The sequence below is a fragment of the Oreochromis aureus genome, linkage group 15, assembly GCF_013358895.1.
Source record: "Oreochromis aureus strain Israel breed Guangdong linkage group 15, ZZ_aureus, whole genome shotgun sequence".
NCBI classification, from domain to species: Eukaryota; Metazoa; Chordata; class Actinopteri; order Cichliformes; family Cichlidae; genus Oreochromis; species Oreochromis aureus.
Genome location: NC_052956.1, coordinates 21826566 through 21852970, shown reverse-complemented (window position 1 = coordinate 21852970; position 26405 = coordinate 21826566). Strand labels below are relative to the sequence as shown.

The following is a 26405-nucleotide window of genomic DNA, read 5'->3' as shown; positions in this document are numbered from 1 at the left end:
AGATAACATTTATTAAGATAAGATAAGATAAGATGGCCTTTATTAGTCCCACAGGTGGGAAATTTGTTTTGTTACAGCAAAAGTGCAAAGTTATGTAGCAGAAATTAGAAAACACTGGAATGAAATAAAATAAAATAAAATAAAATAAAATACTATGTACAATAGAATAAGTACATATTAGTAGGGATTAGGAAAACTTCTGTTTACCTTTGTTAGCCACTTGGCTATGATAGTAAACAGCAGACAGACAGTAGACACTGATGTGGCTTATTGAATCTTTTGGACTGTTTTCAGCACAATATTAGCCATTAATTGGAAGAGTTGTATTGTTGATTTGTCTGCTATTCTCAGTGTGTGACGATTTATAATGACTGTTTGTTAGTGACTTGCATACTCTCTCTCTCTCTCACTATATAAAATATTTATTTGGTTAAACAGTTTTCACAATAAAATATGTTAATGTACAATCCTTAATATGTTTGATGTGTGTGAGTGTGTGTCCGGGGGGTGGGGGAGTGTTCGCCCAGGACACCAAACAGGCTCGGACCGCCCCTGAGTATGGTTTAACTCATGAACCTCACAGACAAGTAGCTCGTTCTCTAAAACCTCTGAACACTGTATTAATCTCAGTTTTTAAAACAGATTGCAAGCTATAGTCATTAATTTTGCCTTATTTTTGATGAAATATAATTGCAAAATTATTCTTTACTCCATTACTTTTAAATGTAAAATTCCTTAGGTTGACATATGGCAATGATTCCTATCCCCAAACCCACTGGCATCCCTGAATGAGAGTAATTACATCATCAAGCATATAAATGGACACATTTAGCTTTCTTTTTTTCTTACTCTTGTCAAGAATATGACCCAATTCAAGTATCCAATCACAACCCAGTGAAAATCTCCTGAGCCAATAGGATGTCTGGTGACACCCACCTGCATGCATAATAATAAGAAGCTATAAAATAACATAAGGGGGGTAAACCTGCAGAAGCTGCAGCTTGCTCAGTGTGCTTTGGAGATAACTTTGCCTCTCTGCAAACCTTCACCATGGTCGACGCCTTCTGTGCCACTTGGAAACTGATTGAAAGTGAGAATTTTGATGAGTATATGAAAGGACTTGGTAAGTAACAAACTTTCTTTTTTCTTTCTTTTTAAATTCACAAATGCAATATTCTTTTGCACAAAAAAGTTTTGTGATTAAAAAGAGATGAAGGAGATTCTTGTAACCCAGATATATTATCACCCCTGTCCTTTACTTAGGTGTTGGCTTTGCCACCAGGCAGGTTGGTAATGTGACTAAGCCAACTGTAATCATCAGCCAGGAGGGAGACAAGGTGGTGATCCGCACCCAGAGCACCTTCAAGAACACAGAGATCTCCTTCAAGCTGGGAGAGGAGTTTGATGAAACCACTGCTGATGACAGGAACTGCAAAGTAAGTTGACAATGAATGAATAACAGAAAGATTTACAGCCTTTGATTGTGGTCTGGTTATACATAAAAAAAATATATATATGTCAAAGTACAAGAAAGCAAAATCCAAAGTTTATGTTCACTATGGTGATTAAAGGCAAAATCAATCATTTTACACTCGTGTAACTGGTTGGGTTCAAGTTTTAACTGGACTTTTAATTAAATATTTCTTCAAATCATTTATAAATTGTCCCCATTGTTGCACAAAGTGTAATTTTCTATAGTATTTTCTCCAAATGTTTAAAGGAAATTAGAGATAAAAACTGATTATAGGTACAAAACTACTTTTGTCAGATTGTGTTTTTTGTTTCAGTTCATGAGTGAGTGGCTACAGCTGACATTGTGGCATCTCTGGAAACAGGCCAACACTTGGCTGCATTTTCATGTGTTATTTCTCCACTTCTCATGCGAAATCCATTCCCTTCTTTTCTTCTTTTCAGTCCACGGTGACTCTGGAGGGAGACAAGCTGGTCCACGTCCAGAAGTGGGACGGCAAAGAGACCAAGTTTGTCAGAGAAATCAAGGACGACAAGCTGGTCATGGTAAGACAACTGTATATATATATATATATACATATGTGTGTGTGTGTGTGTGTGTGAACATTTGCAGTATATAGACTTTCTATACTTTTTGGGTGCACTTTTGGAGACAGACTAAGAACATGTTTTTTAATAATGCAATTCCTTGAATTAAATGACTGTCAGTTGCTTTCTGAGCCTAATAAGCTTTGTAACAACATAAAATTGATTTTGATGATTTTATGCAGCAGATGAGGTGATAATCCCAACCAAGACTGATTTACAATTGGTCTGGAAAATTCTTACAACAATTATATGATGACTTGCTGATTAAGCAGATGAGGATTCTTTTATATATATTTAATTAAGTAAACTTGAGAACCATGCTGTCTGTCCTCTCTCCTGTGCAGAATCTGACCTTCGAAGACATCCACGCAGTGCGTACCTATGAGAAGGCATGAGTGCTCTGAGTGACAGCCTCCCAAAACTGGCCAAGAAGTGATGGGTTTATAAATATTGTTGACTGTATGCTTCTCTTTGCACTTCATCCTCCTCCATATGTAAAAGCAAGCTGCAAGCTGCACCAATTTTTTAAGTTTTTTTATATGAATACATTTCTGTCATGATGGATGGATCATCTTTGCAACCCTGTGTGGAAATACAAAATAAAAAAAGGGAAAAAAAAATAATTTAATATTTGCCTCTTGCCTCTTACCCAATTTCCTTCGGGGTCAACCTTCAGGATCAATAAAGTTTTATTGAATTGAATTGATGTAATGATATGGTGTTAAAGTGAACAGCTGAACAGAATCTGAGAGACAGGCAAAGCGAAAGTCAACATAATGTACACAAGATAATAGATTATCGAATTAAAACAGGAAGTGACTAACAAAGAAACCATGACTAAGACATACAAACTTGACAAAACAAACAGGGAGACCGGACACGACAACTAGAAATATAGATAACCAAACCTCAGAGGCACTAGAAATACTAAACTCTAGACTAAATAATATGGAACTTGAACATACTTATTCCTTAAATTCAAAACCATGAATCATTAGTCCACAGCAAAAACTCAAAACACTGGATCGAAGACCTAGGGCCATGATAACATTAATCTCTCAGACAACTTCGATCCATGCTTTAGATGTGAGCACATATTTGATTCACTTAGCTGTCATGGTTTTAACTACCAAGTATTTTTAGGTATTCAAGAGCAGTCAGTCTTTCCAGCAATTGTTCTTCTCCTCCTACTCAGAATCAGTGAATCAAGGTAATCAGTGTTCACTGAACCACTTTAAAAGAAAGAAATAGTCTTTGCTTAATCTGCTCACAGGAAGATCTCTATGTAGAGCAAAATAAAGAGAGAGAGAGATAATTCTAGTGGTAGAAGCATTTCTATGAAAGAAATCAATATTTCTATCATAATGTATTAGATCTTAATTCGGTTTACGACTGTGATTAAATCCCACCTGGTCCACCATTCAGGTATTCAGGAAATAACTTCTGAACACAAACTGTACATTCAGCAGTGAACACAGACACAGTTAGAGATTATTCATAGACACATCCCTGGTGGGAGTTGATAGAGACAAAAAAAGTATGCAAAACAGATATCACTTAGGGGAAATTTGAAGACGTGCTGTGTGGTTATTTTGGAATAACTGACCTTTAAATCCAAAAAAGCGATATCCTGTAACTCACAATGCTGGGAGCAAATTATACAAGTATAACTAAATTTTATTTATTTATATTAATTATGTGAGGTTAATGTTTACTCACTTACACAGAATGAGTGAATTGATTGAATGATTTAAAGTTGCTACAGGTAAGAAAAAAAAGAAAAAGCTTGATAGTACAGATTATACTTTATAGATGAAAGGCATCACTGCGAACATGCAGAGACAAGTGGGGGTTTTAATTATTCTAACAAAACAGCTGTTTGATGACCTTCCATATTATATGTTTGTACAGGGCTGTAACATCAAAGAAGACTTGAATCAGATTCAGACCAATTTGTCTTGCCCATTTTTTCTGTGTCTGTTGTTGACTGAGTGGAATACTGGTGTCTGCATACAATGTGCAGATGGGCCCTAAAATTTAGGAGTCATATGTATGCTTTAGACAACCCTTTGTGCTGGGGACAGTGGGTCCTGGCTTTGGGTAAGGTGATGTTCCAAGGTGTTGTCATTGTGGACCCCAAACCTACTTTTCTGCACCCTGTAGTTAGTGTGGAGAATAAGGGTTGTCACCGGGCCAGTTGTTGGCTTTTTTCTTCTACGGGTAGTCCTCTACCTCCTGGTCTTATTCATTCTAGTACTGGTGCAGCAGTTTGTGATTCAATACTTTTTATTTGTACTTGCGCTCCATCCGTTTATTATATACTCTCTCCTATTTTATACCTCCCCCCCCCACACACACACACCCCCAACACCACCTCTTTATTTTATCTTTCTTTTTCTTGTCTGCTGCCTATAAGCTTTGACATTCTTATGTTACACATGTAGTGTATTAATAGAAAGTATAATAATGGAAATCATGAAATTAACAAATAATCGAAAAAGAACATCGATACGTGATTAATACTAGTAGAATCTAACTCGTTAAATAAGGCCAAAGCAGCAATTTCACATCATAAAATAAGAAAAGTGCATCGGAAAATCTAATTAAATGTACTGTTCTCTAGATCCAGGCTACACGAACCATAAAAAAGAATTAGTCTACATCCTGCAGAGGTTAGACAGGCTATTATAGATAATACTTTAGCTATTATTGTAAGGTCAGTTTTATGACTTTTTTATGAGTTTTTGTATAGTTAGCCTAAATGTTTAATATTTTATACGCTTTTCATCTTTGTAGTAAATGTACTTACATATCTTTACAAGCACAAATCCTGCAGGAACTCGACTTTCATTATCATTAGTTCCGTCCCCTGCGTCTCAAAACACGGAAGTCACGTGACTCACTTTGCTTCCTGTTTACTTCGGGATAGGGGCAGTAATATCATTGACAGCTAGCTTGAAGTGTATATAAGCTATGCGTTTCCCGGTGCCGTCGGTTTTAACGCTGTGAACATGTTGGAGCGTTTGTGTTTTCTGCTGCTGTGTTACAGCGCGGCTCCGCTTACAGCTGCACCGACTGGAAGACGTTACCTGGCGAGCACAGGTGAGCGAGAGCACCGAAACCTCCACCGTTAGCGGCTTTGCACTATTTATATCTTGTGTTGCTACCCAGGGACTCAAAAACTTATATCACCTGAACTGTGCAACGCACAGCTTTCTTTTTCTGATAGAATTCATGCAACAAAATAGAAAACATGAAATGTAAAGGTGGGAATTTTCTTACCTTTCACTTAGACACAAGACATGGTGGGTTTGAATTTAGGGTGAACATTTGCAGTTAAAGTTATATATTATATATATTTGGTGAAAACTTTACAATTGAAGACTGCTATTAAGTTAATATACAGTATATATAAGTACCTATGACCTCAGATACATTGAGCTTACAAATCAAAATAAAATAGACACTGACAGGAAAAGAAATGTTAGTCAGTAATTCTAATATTGGATATTCTTATTATATTTTTCTCATTTAAATCAAGTGGTTTAAATTATTTTTTGCATTTTACATTTACATTTTCATTAAAAAATAAAAATAAATAAATAAAATTACTTTAAAAATCAAACAGATTTTTTTAATTTGGTTCCATTCTTATTTCTATTTTTGTCATTCACCATCACTTCATCTGTCCAGGGAGGTTTTGGCACATCACAGACCTCCACCTGGACCCCTCCTACCACCTGACCCCAGACCCCAAGAAGGTTTGTTACTCCTCCAAAGGAGTTCCTGCCACCAATCCTGGCCTGTATGGAGACTTCCTGTGTGACTCACCTTTCCGCCTTATTGAGTCCGCCTTCACTAACATGGCATCGCTCACACAGCCAGAGGACTTCATCATTTGGACCGGGTTGGTACTCTGATGAGGGAGAGAGCCTTTATTTTAGCTTTAAAAGGCTTTGCTGTGTTGCCTTCATGCAAATTGTGGGTTAACACATTCATGTTTTTCCACATTTGTGATTTACAGATTATAGAAACCATAGAAGTGGTTTTGGATTGGTTTCACATCCTCATCCTACAGTGCAGTAGCAGTCATGTACTTCTCTGTGAAAGTACAGTGGCTTGCAAAAGTATTCGGCCCCCTTGAACTTTTTCACATTTTGTCACATTACAGCCACAAACATGAATCAGTTTTATTGGAATTCCACGTGAAAGACCAATACAAAGTGGTGTACACGTGAGAAGTGGAACGAAAATCATACATGATTCCAAACATTTTTTACAAATAAATAACTGAAAAGTGGGGTGTGCGTAATTATTCAGCCCCCTGAGTCAATACTTTGTAGAACCACCTTTTGCTGCAGTTACAGATGCCAGTCTTTTAGGATATGTCTCTACCAGCTTTGCACATCTAGAGACTGAAATCCTTGCTCATTCTTCTTTGCAAAACAGCTCCAGCTCAGTCAGATTAGATGGACAGCGTTGGTGAACAGCAGTTTTCAGATCTTGCCACAGATTCTCGATTGGATTTAGATCTGGACTTTGACTGGGCCATTCTAACACATGGATATGTTTTGTTTTAAACCATTCCATTGTTGCCCTGGCTTTATGTTTAGGGTCGTTGTCCTGTTGAAAGGTGAACCTCCGCCCCAGTCTCAAGTCTTTTGCAGACCCCAAGAGGTTTTCTTCCAAGATTGCCCTGTATTTGGCTCCATCCATCTTCCCATCAACTCTGACCAGCTTCCCTGTCCCTGCTGAAGAGAAGCACCCCCAGAGCATGATGCTGCCACCACCATATTTGACAGTGGGGATGGTGTGTTCAGAGTGATGTGCAGTGTTAGTTTTCCGCCACACATAGCATTTTGTATTTTGGCCAATAAGTTCCATTTTGGTCTCATCTGACCAGAGCACCTTCTTCCACATGTTTGCTGTGTCCCTCACATGGCTTGTGGCAAACTGCAAACGGGACTTCTTATGGTTTTCTGTTAACAATGGCTTTCTTCTTGCCACTCTTCCATAAAGGCCAACTTTGTGCAGTGCACGACTAATAGTTGTCCTATGGACAGATTCCCCCACCTGAGTTGTAGATCTCTGCAGCTCGTCCAGAGTCACCATGGGCCTCTTGGCTGCATTTCTGATCAGCGCTCTCCTTGTTCGGCCTGTGAGTTTAGGTGGACGGCCTTGTCTTGGTAGGTTTGCAGTTGTGCCATACTCCTTCCATTTCTGAATGATTGCTTGAACAGTGCTCCGTGGGATGTTCAAGGCTTGGGAAATATTTTTGTAGCCTAAGCCTGCTTTAAATTTCTCAATAACTTTATCCCTGACCTGTCTGGTGTGTTCTTTGGACTTCATGGTGTTGTTGCTCCTAATATTCTCTTAGACAACCTCTGAGGCCGTCACAGAGCAGCTGTATTTGTACTGACATTAGATTACACACAGGTGCACTCTATTTAGTCATTAGCACTCATCAGGCAATGTCTATGGGCAACTGACTGCACTCAGACCAAAGGGGGCTGAATAATTACGCACACCCCACTTTGCAGTTATTTATTTGTAATAAATGTTTGGAATCATGTATGATTTTCGTTCCACTTCTCACGTGTACACCACTTTGTATTGGTTTTTCATGTGGAATTCCAATAAAATTGATTCATGTTTGTGGCTGTAATGTGACAAAATGTGGGAACGTTCACATACTGAATACTTTTGCAAGCCACTGTATGTGATCTGTACTTTTTGGGCGAAAAGATTGAGGATGTTTGTTAGAAGAAATGTTTTACTGTTATATTTATCATAGCAAAAACAAAGACATTTGAGGTAGATCACAATTTTATATGACCCATATGATCTTTCTCAGATGTTGTACCAGCTCGTGTATATAGTGCCATTACCAATTCAAGATTTCTGTTTATCCCATATCTTGATTCATTTTCGAATACCCGCAAAACCAAAGACATTTTTTTAGCTTCAGTACTCTCTTTATGGAAACTCAGACTCTTCTCAGTGAAAAATATATTTGATTATATTTATATAGAAATCTTTCTATAATTGTATAATGTGAATTTTAGAGCGTTACTGCAGTCTGTTTATTCATCAAAATCAACCAGTGTATCAACATTGATATATTCAGTTTGCAGCGTGCGCACACATACTGAGTTTCATGTAATTATACATTTAAAACATTCAGTTTGTGAAAAAACTTGTTTAAAGCCACAGCTTCGGAAACCCCGACAAAAAGCGGTGGTGTCATGTTAGAACTACATGTTCTTAACAATAAGTTAGTCCTCACCTCTTATATAGTTAGTAGCTTGAGGTTACAGGAAGCATTTCCAGTTTAACCACTAGTTCCATATTGTTCCAGTCAGCACAGTCGATTATCAGTCCTGTTCCTCAATCCTGAGATGTTTTTATGACACATTGCAAAACAGTGACAAATTCGTGACAGTAAACCCTTTTGCACAACTCAGCCATGTACAAGCATTTTTTCTGCCAACCTGCTGAGGCCTTTTTCCTGTCCCAAATATATATAGAAATTAGTTAAAAAGAGTCAGAACTATTAAATAGGATTGATAATAGTATTAGTAAGTAAGTCAGTAAAACTTTATTAATATAGCACCTTTCTAGATAAAAGATCATAAAGTGCTTCACACAAGGATAACAAAGCATAAAACAAAACAGACAACAGTTAACAAAATGCAGTTATAAAAAGATGTGTTTTTATTGATATCATAAAAATCATATCAGTGTTTATATCAGTTAGTTCTTGCTACAGGTGTGGGAGGCTAAATTTGATAAACTTTCTGCTGAGATCTGTTTGTCTTTTTTTCTCTAAAGTCACGTCATGCTAAGTTGCACATCATCACAATTAATACACTAATGATTAAGTTGAGAGTTTTTTTAATCTTCTTCGACTTGTCACAAGTACCTGGTAGTGGTTTGGAGAGTTAAAGAGGTGACATAATGTTTGTGATTAGTTCAGAATTTCCAATGTCACAAGTTTTCCTGTAAGAAATACACCAACCATAGATGCCTTCATGCGTCTCAGCTAGAAAAGTATCACTTCCTGAGATATTATCTGGCTCAAATCTCATTAGGAAAAACCCACAATTTGTTTCTTTTGTGGACTTTTTTTTGTTAGTACAAGATGGGCCTCATCCATCACGTGATCAGTATAGAGTGCTGTGAAAAGTGTTTGCCCTCTTCCTGATTTTATTTTTGGCACATTTGTCACATTAGACGGAAATAACCTGAGTAAACACAAAATGCAGTTTTTAAATGATGATTTCATTTATTAAGGGAAACAAAGATGGTCTATAAGGACAAGTATAAGTATATGACAAACGATTGACTGCAAGAACTGCAGTCAGTCGTTTGTCATAAGTGGCAATAAGCCTTTTACATCACAGGGGAGGAATTTTGGCCCACCCCTCTTTGCAGAATTGTTTTAATTCAGGTGTATTGGAGAGTTTTCGGGTGTGAAAACAGGAACATGGCAATTACTTTTTCACAGCTGTTTAATGAAGTTTGATTGTCACTTGAGCTAAAATGCTGAATCTTACAATTTTATTTTCTCATGAATAAATAAGTAAGTGCACTTATTTCAGAGTGCCTACTATATTTAATAGTGCTGAATAAAATCATGCAATCCCAGTCAAGCACTGAAGCTCCAGGACTGAGAGATGAGCAGACGTTATCTACTCACTGTGAAAAGTAGCATTAAAGGGAGCTCTGCATGCTTTATAAGAGGTTAAACTAACTAGAGTGAACCAATGTTCACTACACTGCAATAGTGACACAGGATATGTAAGCGTAGTTGTAAGCGTCAGTCTCAGCAGAATTGCACCCATGCACCTTTTTAATAATCTGCAGCTAATCAGCTAAGCCAGGAATTCAAAGGCTTATTAAACATGCTTAAGAGAACGGCTTGGCACTTAAAACTTGAAAAAGACTCCCTGGGGTGGAGGATTAAGTTACTGTGCAAGCAGATTTGTGCTTTATGCTGTTGTTATTGGGCTTTGCAGCGCAAGTTTGCCATTTCACTTAATGGGGAAATCCATTGTACAGAGGAATTTACAATATGTTTGCAATATTGTACAAGCCAAGCATGTTTGGAACAATTTAAAATGTTACGTAGAGGGAATACAGTGCTGTTAGGAAGTCGGTGGGTTTTCCAGATTTCTGCTGACGAAATGATGACTGAGCTGCTCCCAGTGACTTTAACTCACTGCAGTTACTGTTCTTACATTTTTACATTTTAATCTTTACTGCTGAAGCATTTTATTGCAATAAGCCAAAACAAGACAAACCATGTTGTTTTCTAATAGCAGACAAATACTGAATTGTTTTCTCCACCTTTTTCTTTTTTGAGGGGTTCTAATATCATAGTTTGGTCACTGCTGTCAGGAAAACTGCACAATTAGAAATAGATAACGTCAGTAGACAGTAGATTAAGGCTAAATCAGTAGTAAATCAATGACCCGATGTCGTTTTTAAATATTCTGCTATCATGACTGATCATTCAGTTGCTCTGTATTTTTTTTAAGTAGCATTTTTAATAGTTAAAAAAGCAAAAGTTGATCACCGTTCATTCAGATAATTTAAGCAAACACATGTTGGGATCACCATGTGTCTAGAGGTCTTATTTTACTTTGTCTGCATTTCACTGCAAATAAAGTGAAATGACTGGATTTTATTTTCCCCTTTCAGTGACAGCCCACCTCACGTCCCTCCAGATGAGCTCTCTACAGACATAGTCATCCAGGTCATCAGTAACATGACCCAGACCATCAGACAGCACTTCCCCAATCTGACAGTCTACCCTGCAGTTGGAAATCATGACTACTGGCCTCAGGTGACTTTATACAAGTAGACAGCAAGCAGTATCTCAAGCTTTACTCGGAGAGCAGCGATGGTGTTTGCTCCACTAATGTTTGCCTGATGCATCAAGTTCTGGGATAAAATGAAAGTGTAACTTAAAAATGAGTTGCTGTATGAAGCATTTTAGTTTATGCTCCCATTTTTTTGCAGAAGTAAATGAGGGAAGTTTTCTTATACAGACTATGAGCATGCTTTAACTCATTTATGTGGTTGGGTAACATCCATCAGTATTTTCAGTTTTCAAGGGTTTATTTTACAATAAGGCTCCATTTAATTTAACAGAAACACTGTGGCACAAGAATTACATGCATATAGCCTCAGTAATAACAGTGGGTGATACCAGCTGACATATATGTGAGATGTCAGGTGGCATTTCACATTTTTAATAACTTACTTTTGGGATAACAGTGCATATTTTTTGCTCATCATTGTTCTTAGGACCAGATGCCAACCTCCACTAATGCCATCTACAAAGCTGCTGCTCAGTCCTGGAAACTCTGGCTGCATGATGACGCTCTGCTAACACTTTCACAAGGTACATCAGTCACCACATGTCAGACCAACAGATTCAAAACTTTTCTCTGCATATTAAAGCTTCAACTCTTACTGCTGTGCATTTAATGTAGTCTGATTTCTAAATGAGTAGCTACAGGGTATATACCAGCCCAAAATTCAGAGGACTGTAAAGTTCCCACATGAAGAAATGAGGAAGTTAGAAAACCACTGACCTTTGGCATGTGCTGATGAATACCTTTTGATGCAGCATGTGTTGCAATTCAGGAAGTTAATGTAAAGTGCAACACGGTGCATGCATATGTAAAAGTTTGATGATGAATCAGTCAAGTTTTTTTGATTAATTGTTTAGAAAATGTGAATGTAGCGGACTTCTCTCAAGCAAACCTTTGTTTGATTTGTGAAACAATCCGTGCAGTGAGCATGTGCAGTTGATTCTGTAAAATTTGAACAAAGCCATGCATAAAGCATGTCATTCAAAAGCTCAGTGTGTGGCATGACATTAGGTGTAGCCTTGATTTGTTCCTTGTTCTGTTTTTGCAGGTGGTTTCTATTCACAGCTTGCTAAGCCTGGTTTGCGGGTTGTTAGTCTCAATACGATCCTTTACTATAGTCCCAATAAGGTCACACAGAACATGACAGACCCTGCGGGGCAGTTTGAGTGGCTGGAAAAAACTCTGGAGAAAGCTGCTGAGAATCTCGAAAAGGTTTAAAAGTTTTGATGCAAACATTTTTTTGTCATATTAATCATAGTGATCATCATATTGATTCATATGACAGATGCCAGATAGTTAAATATGTCTGTGGTTGAATATGCCTTACTTTTCTCTGTAGGTTTACATCATAGGCCATGTGCCAGTCGGGTTCCTGCCTTTTGCCAGAAACATCACAGCTATAAGAGCGAACTACAACGAGAGGCTGGTCACCATCTTTAGGAAGTACAGTCATGTGATTGCAGGACATTTCTACGGACACACTCACAGAGACAGCATCATGGTGCTGCTGGACAAACAAGGTGTGAGAAAATATCAATCAGTATCTTTAATAATGGAGTTTAATATATTTCTTCAAAGTGCAGTATCACCTTTTCTTTTTTAAGCACTTGTCATTTTTAAAAATGAATCGCAAACCAATTGTGAGCAAGCAAACTTCCTCTCTAAATAAAACGGGGAAAAAACAGACAATCTGCTGACTTCCTTAAGGAAAGGAATCATCTAAACTTTCTTGTTTTGTTTTTCTTTTTTATGTTTTTCTGTAGGTCAACCTGTGAATTCTCTGTTTGTGTCACCGGCTGTTACACCGATCAAAAATCTTGCGGAGCTCTACTCCAATAACCCATCTTTCCGCATGTACTTGTACAATAACAAGGATTACACTATGCTGGTAAGGAGCTCTGGTCCTACTATCTGCTCATAACTCAATATCTTATTACTGTTTAGATTAAGCAAATGCCTCGGTTTTTAAAATAGTAATAATAATAATAATGCATTATTTGCAAACCAACCAAGGTTCATTTTGGACCTTAGATTTTTTATTGGAATTCTAGTCATTAAATAAATGTGCAAAGAAGTTTGGAGGTTTTAAAACAGAGAACAGGAAAAGGCCGTCAGCAGTCAGATGAAAACGCGTATTCTGTCACTGCGTATTCTAGAAATAACATTTCCCATTCATAGAATTTAAAAAGTCATCATGTAAACCATAAAAGGCAAAAAACCAAAATGTCCATCTGATATTCTGGAAACCATCAGCTGAACACCTAAAGGCAATGGTAAAAATCATGAATTAATTTTTTTACATGTGGCAATACATCTCTTAAACTAACAGATTGGCTGTGACAGGTTGGACAGATCAGTGGTACGGTTGGTAAAAGGACTTGCTATTTTGGGGACCAGTGAAATCCCGGGGAGTTTCACAATCAAACCATAAAAACTTAAAAGGAAAGAGTGTAGGAATACAAAAGAAAGATGAAAACTGTTCAAGCTGGAAAGCAGATGACAAATTTAGGTCAAACTAAAAAAGTCCTGCACTCCAACACCTACTCTAACTTTTATCTCATTGCTCAAAGACAGAAGCCGAAGTCCTTCTTAATGATTTATCACAGTGTCAATCAGCACACAAAAAACTGTTTGTGGCATTCAAAAAGACTCAAAGACTTTCTTCTTTCTTCTCTTTTGCTCCCCTTTTTGGTGCCTTTCTCTCTCTCTGAAGGATATCTGGCAGTACTATTTGAATCTGACGGAAGCCAATGAGAAACAAAGATCAGACTGGACGCTTGAATATATCATGACTGAGGCTTTTGGACTGACTGACCTGCAGCCGCAAAGTTTACTCCAGCTGGGCCTGAGTTTTATGCTGCCGCAGACAAAAAGCTTTGATAAGTATTTTAACCACTTCATGGTCAGCTACAACGACAGCATCATCTGTGATGGAATATGTAAGGTCAGCCAGGTGTGTTCTGTGCTCTTTCTGGACCAGCTGTCCTATTCCAGATGTGTAAAGGGAGATGAGCGGACATCCACATGAAGGGTCTTTGAGTGATTTTTCTCAGGAGCCAATAAGATTTCAGGGTTTTTTTTAAATTATAATATGTCTGAAATCATAAAAAGGGAAATTCAGTGCACTGATTAAAGTCATGATATAGCATATTTTAAATGATTTATCAATATTGAACTTTTGATAATAATATTCTGAAGTATTACATTTTGCAAACTAGATGGATGAAGTCAGAAAAAGGGAGGTACCGTATAATGCCTATGCTGCTTAACATATATTTATATAATTTCCCTAAAGAAATGCAGGGACAACTTTTTTAGGGATATTTTTTCTCACCTATTGAATTGCATCAATCTGCAAACATATCCAGATGGGGTCAGGACCAAAAGGTGATAGTAGATAAATGACTGACAATACAGAAAATACAGTCATTTATACATAATGATGATACTGAATTGCTGGTGTCTCATGTCTGTAGTCTCTAAGAACAAAAAAGAACCTCAAACTCGTCTGTGTGTTTATTCTGAGAGGGTGGAGGACGTTAATTGTAGCTCCAGGCTCCGTCATGCAAGTTTATTCCATGTAGTGCTCCTTGCACTAATCGATTACAGCCAAACTTTGGATCAAATGCTACCAAATCAGGTGAGTTTATTGTGTTGATTAATCGTGCATACTTGAAATATTTCAGAGGAAAATTTAAATGAAATCCTTTAGATTTAAAGAAGGACAGCTCTGCTGTAAATTAGGAAAAAGATTCAGCTGTAGTCTTATGGAAATGTAAATCCAGCTTTTGTTGGCTTACATTTATATTCTTCTATTAGCTACAACTGATTAGTCAAATCTGATTTTAATGTAAATGATAGTGTATCAGGTCACCAAAAATCATACTTTAATTGCATAAACTATACAAATTGCTCCATACAGGAACATTAAAGACATTCAGTTTAGTCACAAGTTTCATTCATAAAATCACATGATTAACATAAGATTTAAAAGTTTGAAAATTATGTTTTGTTTAGTTTTTTTATATATATTTTGTTAAACTTTTTGATTGTCGTGACAAATTCTGACTATGCAAGACTAAACCTGTTACCTTATCCATTCCTTAATGTTGCATAAACCAGAATTTTTTTCTTCTATTGAAACACATGCTTTAAATTTAATACCCTCAAAAGGACACCGAAGTATAAAATGTGTACAGTAAAATGTGCTGTAAGAGAAATGTATCTACCCTGGGTAAAATGTACATGAATGATAGCATGTCAAGCTGCTGCTTAAGAATGGAATATCACCAGATGACTTGTCTTGTTACATGTAAGAGAGAAAATATTGATTTGGCTTTTAATGATTATTTTTCTATTAAATGAAACTCTTTATTCAAAAGTTCCATTGACTCTATTGTCCTTATTTTCACAGGCAAGTTAATAGAGTACTATCTGTTGCAGTTAATTAAATAAAAAAGAAGCTGAACTGCAACTTTTAAGAGTGGCTAACTTGAAAATCACACTTAAACTTGTGCCGGCTAGTTCGTCTATGCAGGAGGATTGTAGGAGCGACGGCTAAGCCCGGATGACCTTCATACTCCCTCCCACCATTAGCCCATGATTTTATTCTTCTCTTGTTCAAACTTTCCAGAAACTCCTCTCGTTTCTCAGCCTCCACTTCAAGCATTTGCCCCTCTCTTCTTCTCACCACCCTCCCAACTCTTTTGTCCCTTTGCCTCCCTCCTCCAATGTTGATTACACCTCTCCTAAAGATTCACAGCACTTTTTTTTTTCAATCTGGGTTTTTCCTGGCTCAGATTGAGCCTTTGGGAGGAGACTACAATCAGTCTGTATACAATAAAAACAATGAGTCTGTGTTACCTTATTTCACAGTAACATTTTTGAACTCCTGAGTAACTTTTTGAAGCTCCTCATAATTTCTCTGGTCTTCTGTCCAGAGTTTAGAAAATATTCTTGGGCAGTAAATGTGTACTCTGTGTTATTGTTAAACTTTTCCCCCTCATGTGCCTCTTTGCCATTATTATTCCTGACCAACCCCTGCCTCCCTCCACTCAGTGCCTGACAGGACGTAACCATGGAGACAGAGTTGGTGGAGAGCATGGCGATGGAGAGGACTCCATTGCCACGGTAACATGAGTACAGCTCCCAGTCCTCTGAATTCACCATTTCAGTCACTTTTGTTGGCAATTATAAAACTACTGAACTGCCAGGCTGATAAAGTCTGAACTTATGGCAAGTAAAGGCGAGTTAAAATAGGAGATGATCTCTGAAGGGTTCAGTCAGTGGAATGAATTTCAATGAATTTGTGTGAGATCACAAAATACATTCTTCTAAATTGCATTATTTATGTGTTAGACTTACCAAATTGCATAATATGTAAGTTGCCAAGCAATAAATAAATAACATTCCCTCCACAGGGTATCAAAAATGATCCCTAAGAGGAAAAAGAGAAGTAGGAGACACCATTACACAACCAAGCATGGAGCCAAGTATATCAGTCTGTAGTCTGAGTCTCATAGCTTTGATTATAGTACGCATAATAGCCAAATTACTAGTTAGTAAAGGGAGTACTACACACTGCAATATGAAAGCTGTGTTTTCTTTTTTATGGCAACTTCTGTCATTGGAATTGCTTTTATTTTCCCAAACAAAAATACTGCACAGCAGAAATGAGTCCTACAATAATAATAATAACAAGAAAACCAAGAAATGAGTTGGTATTTCACAGCAGCCTGAATGATGCCATTATTATTATTTCGAAGTAAACATTTTTTCACAGTGTTTTTTGGTTAGATGCCTAAAATAAGGTCTGATTTCTGATTTTTCCTCTGCATCTGTAAGTAAAGATATAGGTATATATTTAAAGAATGACATTTCTAAATATTTTTCAAAGTTACACACACCTAAGCATTGCATGTGTTTTACTGTCTGGCTATGAAATAACACAAACACATATGTAAGTATGAAGGATTCTTGTGGCAAAATCACAATTATCAAAAAAAAAACCATTTGTTTATTAAAAGCATGCATCTTCCAAATAGAGGTTGTGAAAGAAAAACTAATGAGGCTACAGAGTGAAAGAGGGATTCAGTAGCTGAAAACACTCAAAGTGCAACTAAGCTGGTTGGCTGGTTGGTAGACTGTCTTCTTAAATGACTGTCTGTTTGGCTAGCTGTCCCTTTGGCTGACTGACCCACATGTTCAGGTTTGCATACATTTCTGCTTTAGTTCCAGTTGGCTGGCTGGTGGAGGCCCACAATCAGTTAATCTGAGGATTACTGTCAGGACAGTACAGCCATCCAACTGCCCTCTCCTGGGGAGCTGGAATCTCTCTGGGTTTATGTGTGTATGGTTCAGATCACCATTACCCTTCAGGTTTCCAAATCACTTAATCCCTTTTAACATGTTTGGGTTTTAAATGCCGTCTTTCTCTTTACAACCAGAGATCCCCCATTTGATTTTAGTGGTTGCAGATTTAGTTTTGTTGCGTTATACTTGCTGCAGATTACTCTGGTGGTTGGTGATTTAGATGTAGGAGAGTAAATCAGCACAACAGATCTGAGCAACATTTTCCAGTTAGCTATTTAATTGACGTTTTGCTAATCAGCTGAAGCCACATTTTTTGTTCTTACTGTCTTCTAGTAATGTTAAGGACAATACAATCCCTAGTGATCTAAGGACAGATGTATGAATATGTGTAACCTGCCTGTACCAAACCAGTTATCATTTTGGGGTATTGGATAGTAAAGAAAACACAATTAAGATAGCCCTTTTTCACATGCCTTCAGTGGACTTCCAGCCAAACATCATGCACTCAAGATAGAAGAAATGAATATTTTTTACAGTGTTTTGTAATTTAACATGATTTTTTCCAGGAATATTTTTCATTTACTTTTACCCTAAATATGGTACCAGTCATATGGTAATTACGATATTTACATACTATGCAGCCTAATGAAATAATAATGTCCAATATTTATCAGGCAAACCACTTGATACTTGGTGTCTTAGTTGTCTATAGAGCCCTGGTTTTGACCTTGCTGCCTCAGTGCTGTGAGATTTGAGCATCCTTTTAGCTCAAGTCCAAGGTCAGGGGTGGAGCGAGACCTCAGGCTACCTCCTCCTTTCTTGTCTTTGACTAATCCTTTTTGGTAAACCAGCTGTCTGGACTAAAACTGATTAGTCCTGTTGAGATGCAGTTCTACTTAGTAAGTCTGTCAACAACTATTATGCCGTATTATCAGTCACTCCATCAATGCTTCTTCCATATCAAGTGAAGCTACTGACACAATAATTTTACATAGCTTTATTTTTATAAATGCTATATTCTTGTACTTAAAACAAAATACTCTGCTCACATTGGCCTCATCATTGTGAGTATATTTTGATTGATTGATTGGTGCTGATGTCACACTGATCTTATTAACAGTAAGACTAAGAAAAGTCTCAATCTGTTCTCTTTAAACGTTTGGATAAGTAAGGAAACATTTCTCCTTATTTGTTTCTGTGAACTATGAAAACTTTTTTTGTTCGTTTGAAACATCAAAAGTTAAAATAGGAAGACATAATTTCATATGTGCTCAACTGCATAAAAAAGTTATATATTTACAGTAAAACTTCAGATTAAATGCTACTTTAACTATATTTTCCACCAAAAAAACAGCCACACTTGAAAGTGTGCTAAACACAATGCTTCTTTCATAGTTCTGGTCCCCTGTGTGATATTCTCTCACACCCAAATCTCACACAGCCGATAATGGCCAGAGAGACACAGAGACAAAGGAATGGGGGGTCTTAGTCTCATGCTTCAGTAGTAATTTGTCAGCGAGCATGAATGGGCTCCTTCATCAGTGATGGAGATAGCAACAAGCAGTCCAAGGGCAGTGTATGTATGTACGTGCATGTGTGGTGCACATGCATGTACACTAGTGGGGGTCCAGTCTCTCCTTTGTATGGGACCACCATAGGCAGTTCCCCCAGCAGCCAATCGGGCTCCACAGCACACATTACTTCACTCTGATGGCAGCCGAGCCAAGTTGGGCCAGCATCCACCCAAATAAAGGCTAATTTAAAGAGAGCATGAAAAAAGACCCGGAGAAGAAAAGGACTAAACTGGAAATAGAAATGTGACTTCTGAACATTGAATTTTTTTAATTATTACATTTCTTTCTCACTTTGATTATATTTGCCTGTGATACATAGTTAGTGCCCGTTCGCTTAAGATGTTGAGTTATTGGTTTGGTTTGGTTGTCCGTGTGTTTGTTACCTGATTAACTCAAAACATTCTGAACAGATTTGCATGAAATTTCAAGCTGTGGTTTTGTCCAGTTTATAAAGGATTATCATTTGTAGGCGATCTGTATCTGGTCTCAGGAATTTTTTGATTGTTTCTCTTCCAGTTTGAGATGAGTTTAAACAAATAAAAATTAAAATAAAAGGATATTTTGCATCACGAAAAATATCAAATGAATCCAAATGCAGAAATGCCTCTAGACCCAGTATATTTATTTAGCATTTCAATGCACACTCTGTGAGTATAAAGCAGACAAAGTCTAGGAAGTGAACAGTGTTAGAAACAAGCACATTAGTTTAGTGATGCATCAAAGAAACATGCAAAGGCTCATCCATTTATCTCAGATTTCCATATATCCTTTTTCTACATATATTCAGGCACATGAATCAAATTTTCCATTGGGTTCCTTTATCTGTTGCAAACCTTTATCAAATGTTTGACCACTGTCTACTGAGATTCAGTAACAATTCAACTTTGATGATATCCCTATGCTGATTTGAGCGATGGCAAATTAGTTTTTTCCCTAAAGGTCAGTGTATTCGTGTGAGATAGTTTGATGTAAAACAAAAAGTTTAACTTTATTACTAAAAAGAAGCAGAGACTATAAGACTTTCACTGCATAACAGCAGCTACACCAGTTAACAAAGAAGCCTTTCTCAAACTTCGGCGCTGCTGTATTGTAAGGCTAAAACCTGGCTGTGTTTCTGTATGTATGTGTGTGTGTGGATGTGCGTGTACACAGCGTGCGCACTTTCAGTATGAATGAGCTGGAAGGAGGCCAGCTATTGACAACTGCATGGCTGAGACTCCACTTCCAATTAAAATTTCACCTAGTAACCAGAGTTGTACATTTCCCACTAGAGTAGAGCTATTGTACAAGAACACAAAGCTCTCACTATTGTGGTGGTGATGAATTTATGAATGGCAACAAAGGATCCTGGCCACTGGAAATAAAAGAGTGTCATTATAACAGTGTTATGAAATTTGTTACTGCATGTGTTACAGGCTGTAAGAAGTTGTAGAAGTTTAAAAGTGACCAATAAAAGTCTGTCAGAATGAAGCAGCGGAAAAAATCACGTTAATATTTATTTCTCACTTTTTTTTTAGACAAATCAAAAAACAACGGTGACACTTAATTCTGCTTCAACTTACACTGATTATAAAATTCTATTCTTCTTCTATTCTTGCATTCTTTATCTGCACTTTATCATACTCTGGAGCTTTCAGTCATATAACCCTTAATAATATAATCTTCAGGTCTGATAACCACCTCTTATTACCTGATGATACCTGATTTTTGTTAGCTTTTGTTTAATATGCCTCTAATCATAAACAATAACCAGTGGATAGAAAGGGAAGTTTACACAGAACCCCTCCAATATGGAGATAATACTTTCCCAACAGAAGCTTAGTCAACAGATGTGCTGATATGTTCCCAAACTAGGGAGGAAGTAACTCTGACTATACTATACTTGTTAACAGACAGCGGGTGATTTAACCTGCCATTCTGAATGAAAGTGGACCGATGTATAGCGTGGTCAAGTAATAATATTTGCCTCTTTAATGTTCATATTTTCCATTTTTTATTGTTCTACTGACCTGTTTCATCTTTTTATATATGTGTAAAAACATGGTAATCAAACACATGAGCTAAATTGGTGTTTGTAGCTTATGCCTATAAAAATATCTAAGAACACATAAAATCAAAATGCTTAAACCCAACAGGGAATCAGTTTAAGCTGGGCAGGGCACCGAGCTTGCACCAGACTGGCAGAGACACTACTGTATGTGTACCTGTATAATTTAAACAGCATTGTCCAATATTTCTGAATTTTTTACTTCTTGAACATTGGTATCTATCTCTGCCCCGAAATTCCTGAATAATTCAAGCTCCAGTCCAAAGCAACTCAGACAATTCATGAGTTCATTGGAACACCTGAATCTTGTCTTTACAACAACATGTGGTATTAGTGTCATTGTGCAATTATTTATACTTAGAAAAACACACACCACACCATGGCAGGCCATTGGTAAAGTCAGAAATGGTTACTCTGTCTCAAAGACGTAAAACAAACATGAACTTTAGAACCACTTATTGTTAAAATTAGACCATAAAAAACTCATCACACATGTCACAAAATGGCAGCTAAACCTGGCAACTTAAAAATGACTTTTCATAATCGTTTGAACTGTTTGATGTGATGTGTGAGACTCATATTCTTTTACGTAATGCATTCATAAGGCAGCTATTGTTTTCATACTACAATCCAGCAGAAAGCTACAGTACGGTGAATGAGTACAAATCAAAGTATATCAAGTTTATGAAAGGTAAACATAAATGTAAAAGATTATGAATAAACGATTAACCCTCTGAAGTGAACATAAAAAGACATCTTCTAAGTCTTTTACCAATTCAGACCTCAGCTTCTGTGGAAAATCAGTGCTGATCCACTCATCACTCCCTACATGGGCTCTAATCTAACAAACTAGAAGGTTTACATCCCAGTTAACCCCTATTTTAACCCAATTGTCGTCCCACCTGCACCTGCAAACTACTAGACAGTCAGGCTTAAAGTATCAAGGCAGCTATTTAACACTGCTGGTGTAATCATGACCACATTATTAAAATACAAATAATGCTGAAGCAAACAACTCCCATGTCTTCTTTCTTTCTCTCTCTCTTTTTAACAAAAACTTTTATTTAAACAGAAACGCAGGTATGTTTAAAATGCATTAGAAACCAAGCAAGATAAACAATTTAAAAAATATCCTTTAAAAATGACATTGCCAAGCAAATAAAGTGGGATGTTACAGATACAATATAAACATGATACACTGTATAAGCTGCTGCTTTATGATTGAACTTAAATGGTTAATATGCACTAAAGTGAAGTGTGTAGCTTCTGTTCTCCACATTGTCAGCGTTTATCTAGCTTAAAAACCTGAGAATTAAAAAGTAAGTTGTCATATGTGTCCCTCCAAACAGGGAACAGATGTGATGTTTGGTGCTGTATTTCTACAAAACTGTTATCTGCAGCAGATATGTGTGTGTGCTGGTTTCCTTCCTATAAACTACACCTATCACCCTTTCCCTTCTCCACAGCAGGTGATTGAATGCAGCTGATACCATCTGCCCATCGCATGGGTAATGTGCTAGATTTGTCAGTGAGCTCAGGAATCCACAGCTGTCTTCAGAGGAAGTGTCATTTTTCCATTGCTGAACTGCTGCAGATATAAAAACAGATCTGATTGTGTAGTTCAGTCTATTCTAATATCTGCAATCTAATATTGAGCACACAAGTGTGTCTGGCTTTTCCAGCTGTTTCCTATTGAAGGGGAGAAAGCAGTTATTGGAAACCTGTTTTTTCTGTTTGGTCACCTTTTGTGATTAAATATTTCATTCAAATATTTCAGCACTTACACACTTGGGTTACTGCAGCAATCCTTTTTGTTATCCTCTCATTCTACCCTTTTATCTGGCTCAGTAATGAGTTATTAAACTGCACATTAAGTCCTGGTAATATTTTAGTGGGAACCTAGAGCTGCAAATTGAGCATGTCTGCTGCTTTTTTAAACAGACCTGCTATATTGCACCTATAATTTGCTAAGGGGAAGAGGTTAAACTGACTAGTAAATGCCTAATCTCGTCTCCTTCCACATTCCAGTCCATCCCATCTCATTCCATCTATTCTTCCCTCTTTCCAGGACTCCCCGAGGATCTTCCCGCCCTCCTCCATCTCTGCCTGCTCTGTTTGCAGGGTCAGTGGGTTTGCCTGCAGAGAGGTTTGGACAGGAGGAGAGGGGTAAAGGGGTGTGGCATGTTGACCAGTGTCTTTGATCACCGTGGGGGTTACAATCCAGTTTATTCCACCTGATCTACACTGTCTTGACCTTGTGGTCCCACACCCAGCAGAGGAGCAACTGAATCTGGGGCTCAGGGGAGGGGCACAGGGAAACCACCAGATTTTCTCTCTTTTCCCATCTTAACTGTCCAGACTTTGTTTTCCTGGGGTCATTCTGGAATTTTCACAAATATAAATATAAATATAAATATAAATATAAATATAAATATAAATATAAATATAAATAATAACACCTTAGCTGTAATCCATTGTCACTTTAAGATTTGATATATGGGATAAAACAGTGCTTGACCCTTTAAAGAATAGTACTAAATGACTCATTATGAAATGTGTTATCCTTGAATTACCTTGAATAAACAGCATTAACCAAATCTTAACAAAATACAACAAAAGTCAAAGTCAAAACTAACATCAATCACTAACTTTCTTCCCTGTCTTAATTACATTACAATGTTTCTCATTTGTCTGCATGCTGTCAAAACAAATGACTTCTGGACTTTTGCACAGCATCCATCTGTACCACTAAAATATTTTAAAATGTATTTATACATTCTTATTTAAATGAAAATGTGTAAAAGATCTTTTTTGATTGAAAATATGTGAAAAAGAAATTAATCAGGTGTTTAAAATTACAACACTTGTGGCATTCACATTGTACCAGCAAGTTCATTGAATGTACGCTTGCTGCCATCTGCTGTTGCTCCAGTCAGTCTTTTTTCTTTCTTTTTTCTTTTTTTTAATGCATCAGAAAATCAACATTTTGGTTATGTTTCTAGAACTAAAGAATCCTTGATAACTGCCTGAAATTTTGGCTATGAAATTAAAAAATCCTAGTTCATATGATGTTTAGTGTTATTATTCTAATAAATTTTCATAAACTGCAAATATATAGTCTATCAATAAACTCAGTCATTAAAACTGGTCCACACTAGAAAACAGTTCACAGAACTCTAAATGTTGTTTAAGTCTAGAATTTGCTAAATCCTTTTTCTTTAGTTCCAGTAAAGAATTGAATTAAGTCCTATTGACCACCAGAGGGCGCCATAACGCCAAAATAGACTCAAAGTTTAGTATTTGTCATTTTATTCTACATGTTCAGTAGATGGTTTTCTGTGGTTTCAGGAAAACATAAAGTAAGTAAGTAAATATCTTCAACGCAAGAGTGTTTTCCAGGTAAATGTCAGAGGATACATATCCATCCATAATTATCTGGTGCTGGTTTCAGTCACATGGATAGTGTTTGGTTTGTTTGTGTTCCAGAAATGAAATATCTCAAGCTTCAAATGCCATATCACAACTTTTAGCACTTGCCCTTTTGCAAAACCCATTGCAATCCTCTGGTGCATCCACCAATTTAACGTCTATGTGCAGATATAAATAAATCTAAAATGACATAGAGCAATCCCAAGAATCATTCAGATGCCAAAGCAAATAAATGCTGTACAACATAAATTTGATATATTAAAGATGAAACTAAACACAATACTGTTGGGATCCTCATGCTTTGTGCTTATATAAGAGTATATATATAAGAGTCCCTACAGATTAGCACAAAGTTGTTCTGAGTAAAGAAACACTTATAGGAGTGATCTCTTCTAGGATGACAATGCTGTCATGCACGAGACACAAGGCGTCTGTGAATGGTTTGAGTATTTAGTCTTGAGTCACCAAGCAGTGAACCAGTTGAGATTTTATATGAGACAGTGCTGCCCTCTGCTATGATAAAAGTGCAGTATTGTATGTATCCCTGTATTGGAGGTCCAGAGACTTTGGAGAATTAATGCCTAGAGCACTGAAGCTGGAATAATAAGATGTTTACATCTTATTATTGGATTTCTTTACATTTGTCTTCTGTCTGCCTTGGTCTGACATTTGAAGAGAAAAGGCAGGACATTCACCTGCAGGGTCAGTAGAGCAGTAGAATCCTTGGTCAGCTGAAACGTGAAGATATTTGTTTTCCCATTTTGTTAATTAGCTATTTGGTCCTTGGAGACTAAAAGGCAAATCAAGTCTGAAAATAGCAGCTGGGCCTTTGGAAACCAGTGGTAATGTCTAATGCATGTCCTCAATACATTCAATTTGCTCTTACACCAGCCCATTAGAGCTGAGGGCAATCACTGCAACCCCACTGCTTCCCCTGGGAGCCTGTTACTTGCTCAGTACTCCCCCAACCATCCATAAAGGATTTGCCCCTGTAACCACCCCCAGTAACATGGTGCCTTCCAATCATTGCTTTTTATGTACCTTCCAGTGCACGCTTTAGACAGCAGGTGCATGAGTGATGTGGCAATATTGTAGCAACAAAGTGTAAAAAAGAAAAATTAAGCCAAGAGGTGGCACGGCCGAGAACTCTCCTGCAGAGCATCATAACATACTTGGACCTGTTTTGTTGTGAGTGGGTGGCCATTTCATTTGTGCTAATTCAGGAGGAAATGTGCTCTCTGAAAGATGAATTTTTCACTTAAAGGCTTAAAAGACCTATTTGCATTTCTAAATGTTTTTTTTTCTACATGCATTTCCTCTTATAGTGGCAGCATCTGAACTGAAGTGTTCAAAGATAAAACGAGGGTATGAGAAAATAGAACCACAACTTTAACAATGTAAATTTACACAGTTCACTTCTGACAGATGTGTGCATTTACGTTATCTGCTAAATTCTCTTTTATTTATTATAAGCAGCAAACGTGAGTTCCACCTAGAGCCATGAAGTGGCTCTTTTGGGTTCAACCATTTAAATCCAGGTCTCTCCAAGTGCAGTCTGTGGGGAGGGAGGCCAGCGACATTGACAAATACAGAGAGTGTAAAGAAATGTAACAGAGACCAACAACAACTCATAGTTATATGTAGGTGTCATATTCATAGCCATATCAAGTCATATTCTGGCTTTCTACAGTCAACACAACTTTTGAAAACCCATTATTAAAATGCAGAACCTTATAAAAACACAAGCACGGATGGTCTAAACTTGTAAAATTACATCAAAGCATGAAAGTGGTACACATGGATGTGATGCTTTGCTGATTTGTTGACTTCAAATTCAACATATGCAAAAGTCATCTGACAAGACCTTAAAATAAATTCATCTGCATTCGAAATGTTAGGGCATTTTGTGTATGTGCATTTGTTTCTGTGTGTGTGTGTGTGAGAGAGAGAGAGTTATGTTTACTCTTGTCAAAACCACACAGGCTCTGCTTTTGCAGGTGTAGTTCTTTAACAAGGAAACAAAAAATGCCACTATTGATTTTTAAAAATCAAGTAGAAGAAATAATCTAAGTGCATTTTTTTTCCAAAGGATACTTTATTCTC

The 26405-nt window shown here is 37.1% G+C and overlaps 2 protein-coding genes across 2 annotated transcripts; both read left to right on the top strand.

Annotated features, from left to right (window-relative positions):
- Positions 1-980: 980 nt before the first annotated feature.
- Positions 981-2686, top strand: LOC116326778 (fatty acid-binding protein, brain). Its single transcript, XM_031748195.2, has 4 exons — positions 981-1123; positions 1264-1436; positions 1915-2016; positions 2403-2686. Exons 1-4 carry the CDS (start codon positions 1051-1053, stop codon positions 2451-2453), a joined length of 399 nt encoding a protein of 132 aa, XP_031604055.1. The 5' UTR covers positions 981-1050; the 3' UTR covers positions 2454-2686.
- Positions 2687-4957: 2271 nt separating this feature from the next.
- On the top strand, positions 4958-15325 carry smpdl3a (sphingomyelin phosphodiesterase acid like 3A). Its single transcript, XM_031748197.2, has 8 exons — positions 4958-5160; positions 5752-5965; positions 10762-10906; positions 11371-11467; positions 11989-12152; positions 12280-12460; positions 12704-12828; positions 13654-15325. The coding sequence occupies exons 1-8, from the start codon at positions 5070-5072 to the stop codon at positions 13966-13968; spliced, it is 1332 nt and encodes a 443-aa protein (XP_031604057.1). The 5' UTR covers positions 4958-5069; the 3' UTR covers positions 13969-15325.
- The last annotated feature ends 11080 nt before the right edge of the window (positions 15326-26405 follow it).

Bases quoted from the DNA above. Each gene is read 5' to 3' on its own strand.
- LOC116326778 (XM_031748195.2), top strand. From the start codon at position 1,051: ATGGTCGACGCCTTCTGTGCCACTTGGAAACTGATTGAAAGTGAGAAT. The intron at 1,124-1,263 runs GTAAGTAACAAA...TCCTTTACTTAG, and splicing joins TGAGTATATGAAAGGACTTG to GTGTTGGCTTTGCCACCAGG. The intron at 1,437-1,914 runs GTAAGTTGACAA...TCTTCTTTTCAG, and splicing joins CTGATGACAGGAACTGCAAA to TCCACGGTGACTCTGGAGGG.
- smpdl3a (XM_031748197.2), top strand. From the start codon at position 5,070: ATGTTGGAGCGTTTGTGTTTTCTGCTGCTGTGTTACAGCGCGGCTCCG. The intron at 5,161-5,751 runs GTGAGCGAGAGC...TCATCTGTCCAG, and splicing joins ACGTTACCTGGCGAGCACAG to GGAGGTTTTGGCACATCACA. The intron at 12,461-12,703 runs GTGTGAGAAAAT...GTTTTTCTGTAG, and splicing joins GGTGCTGCTGGACAAACAAG to GTCAACCTGTGAATTCTCTG.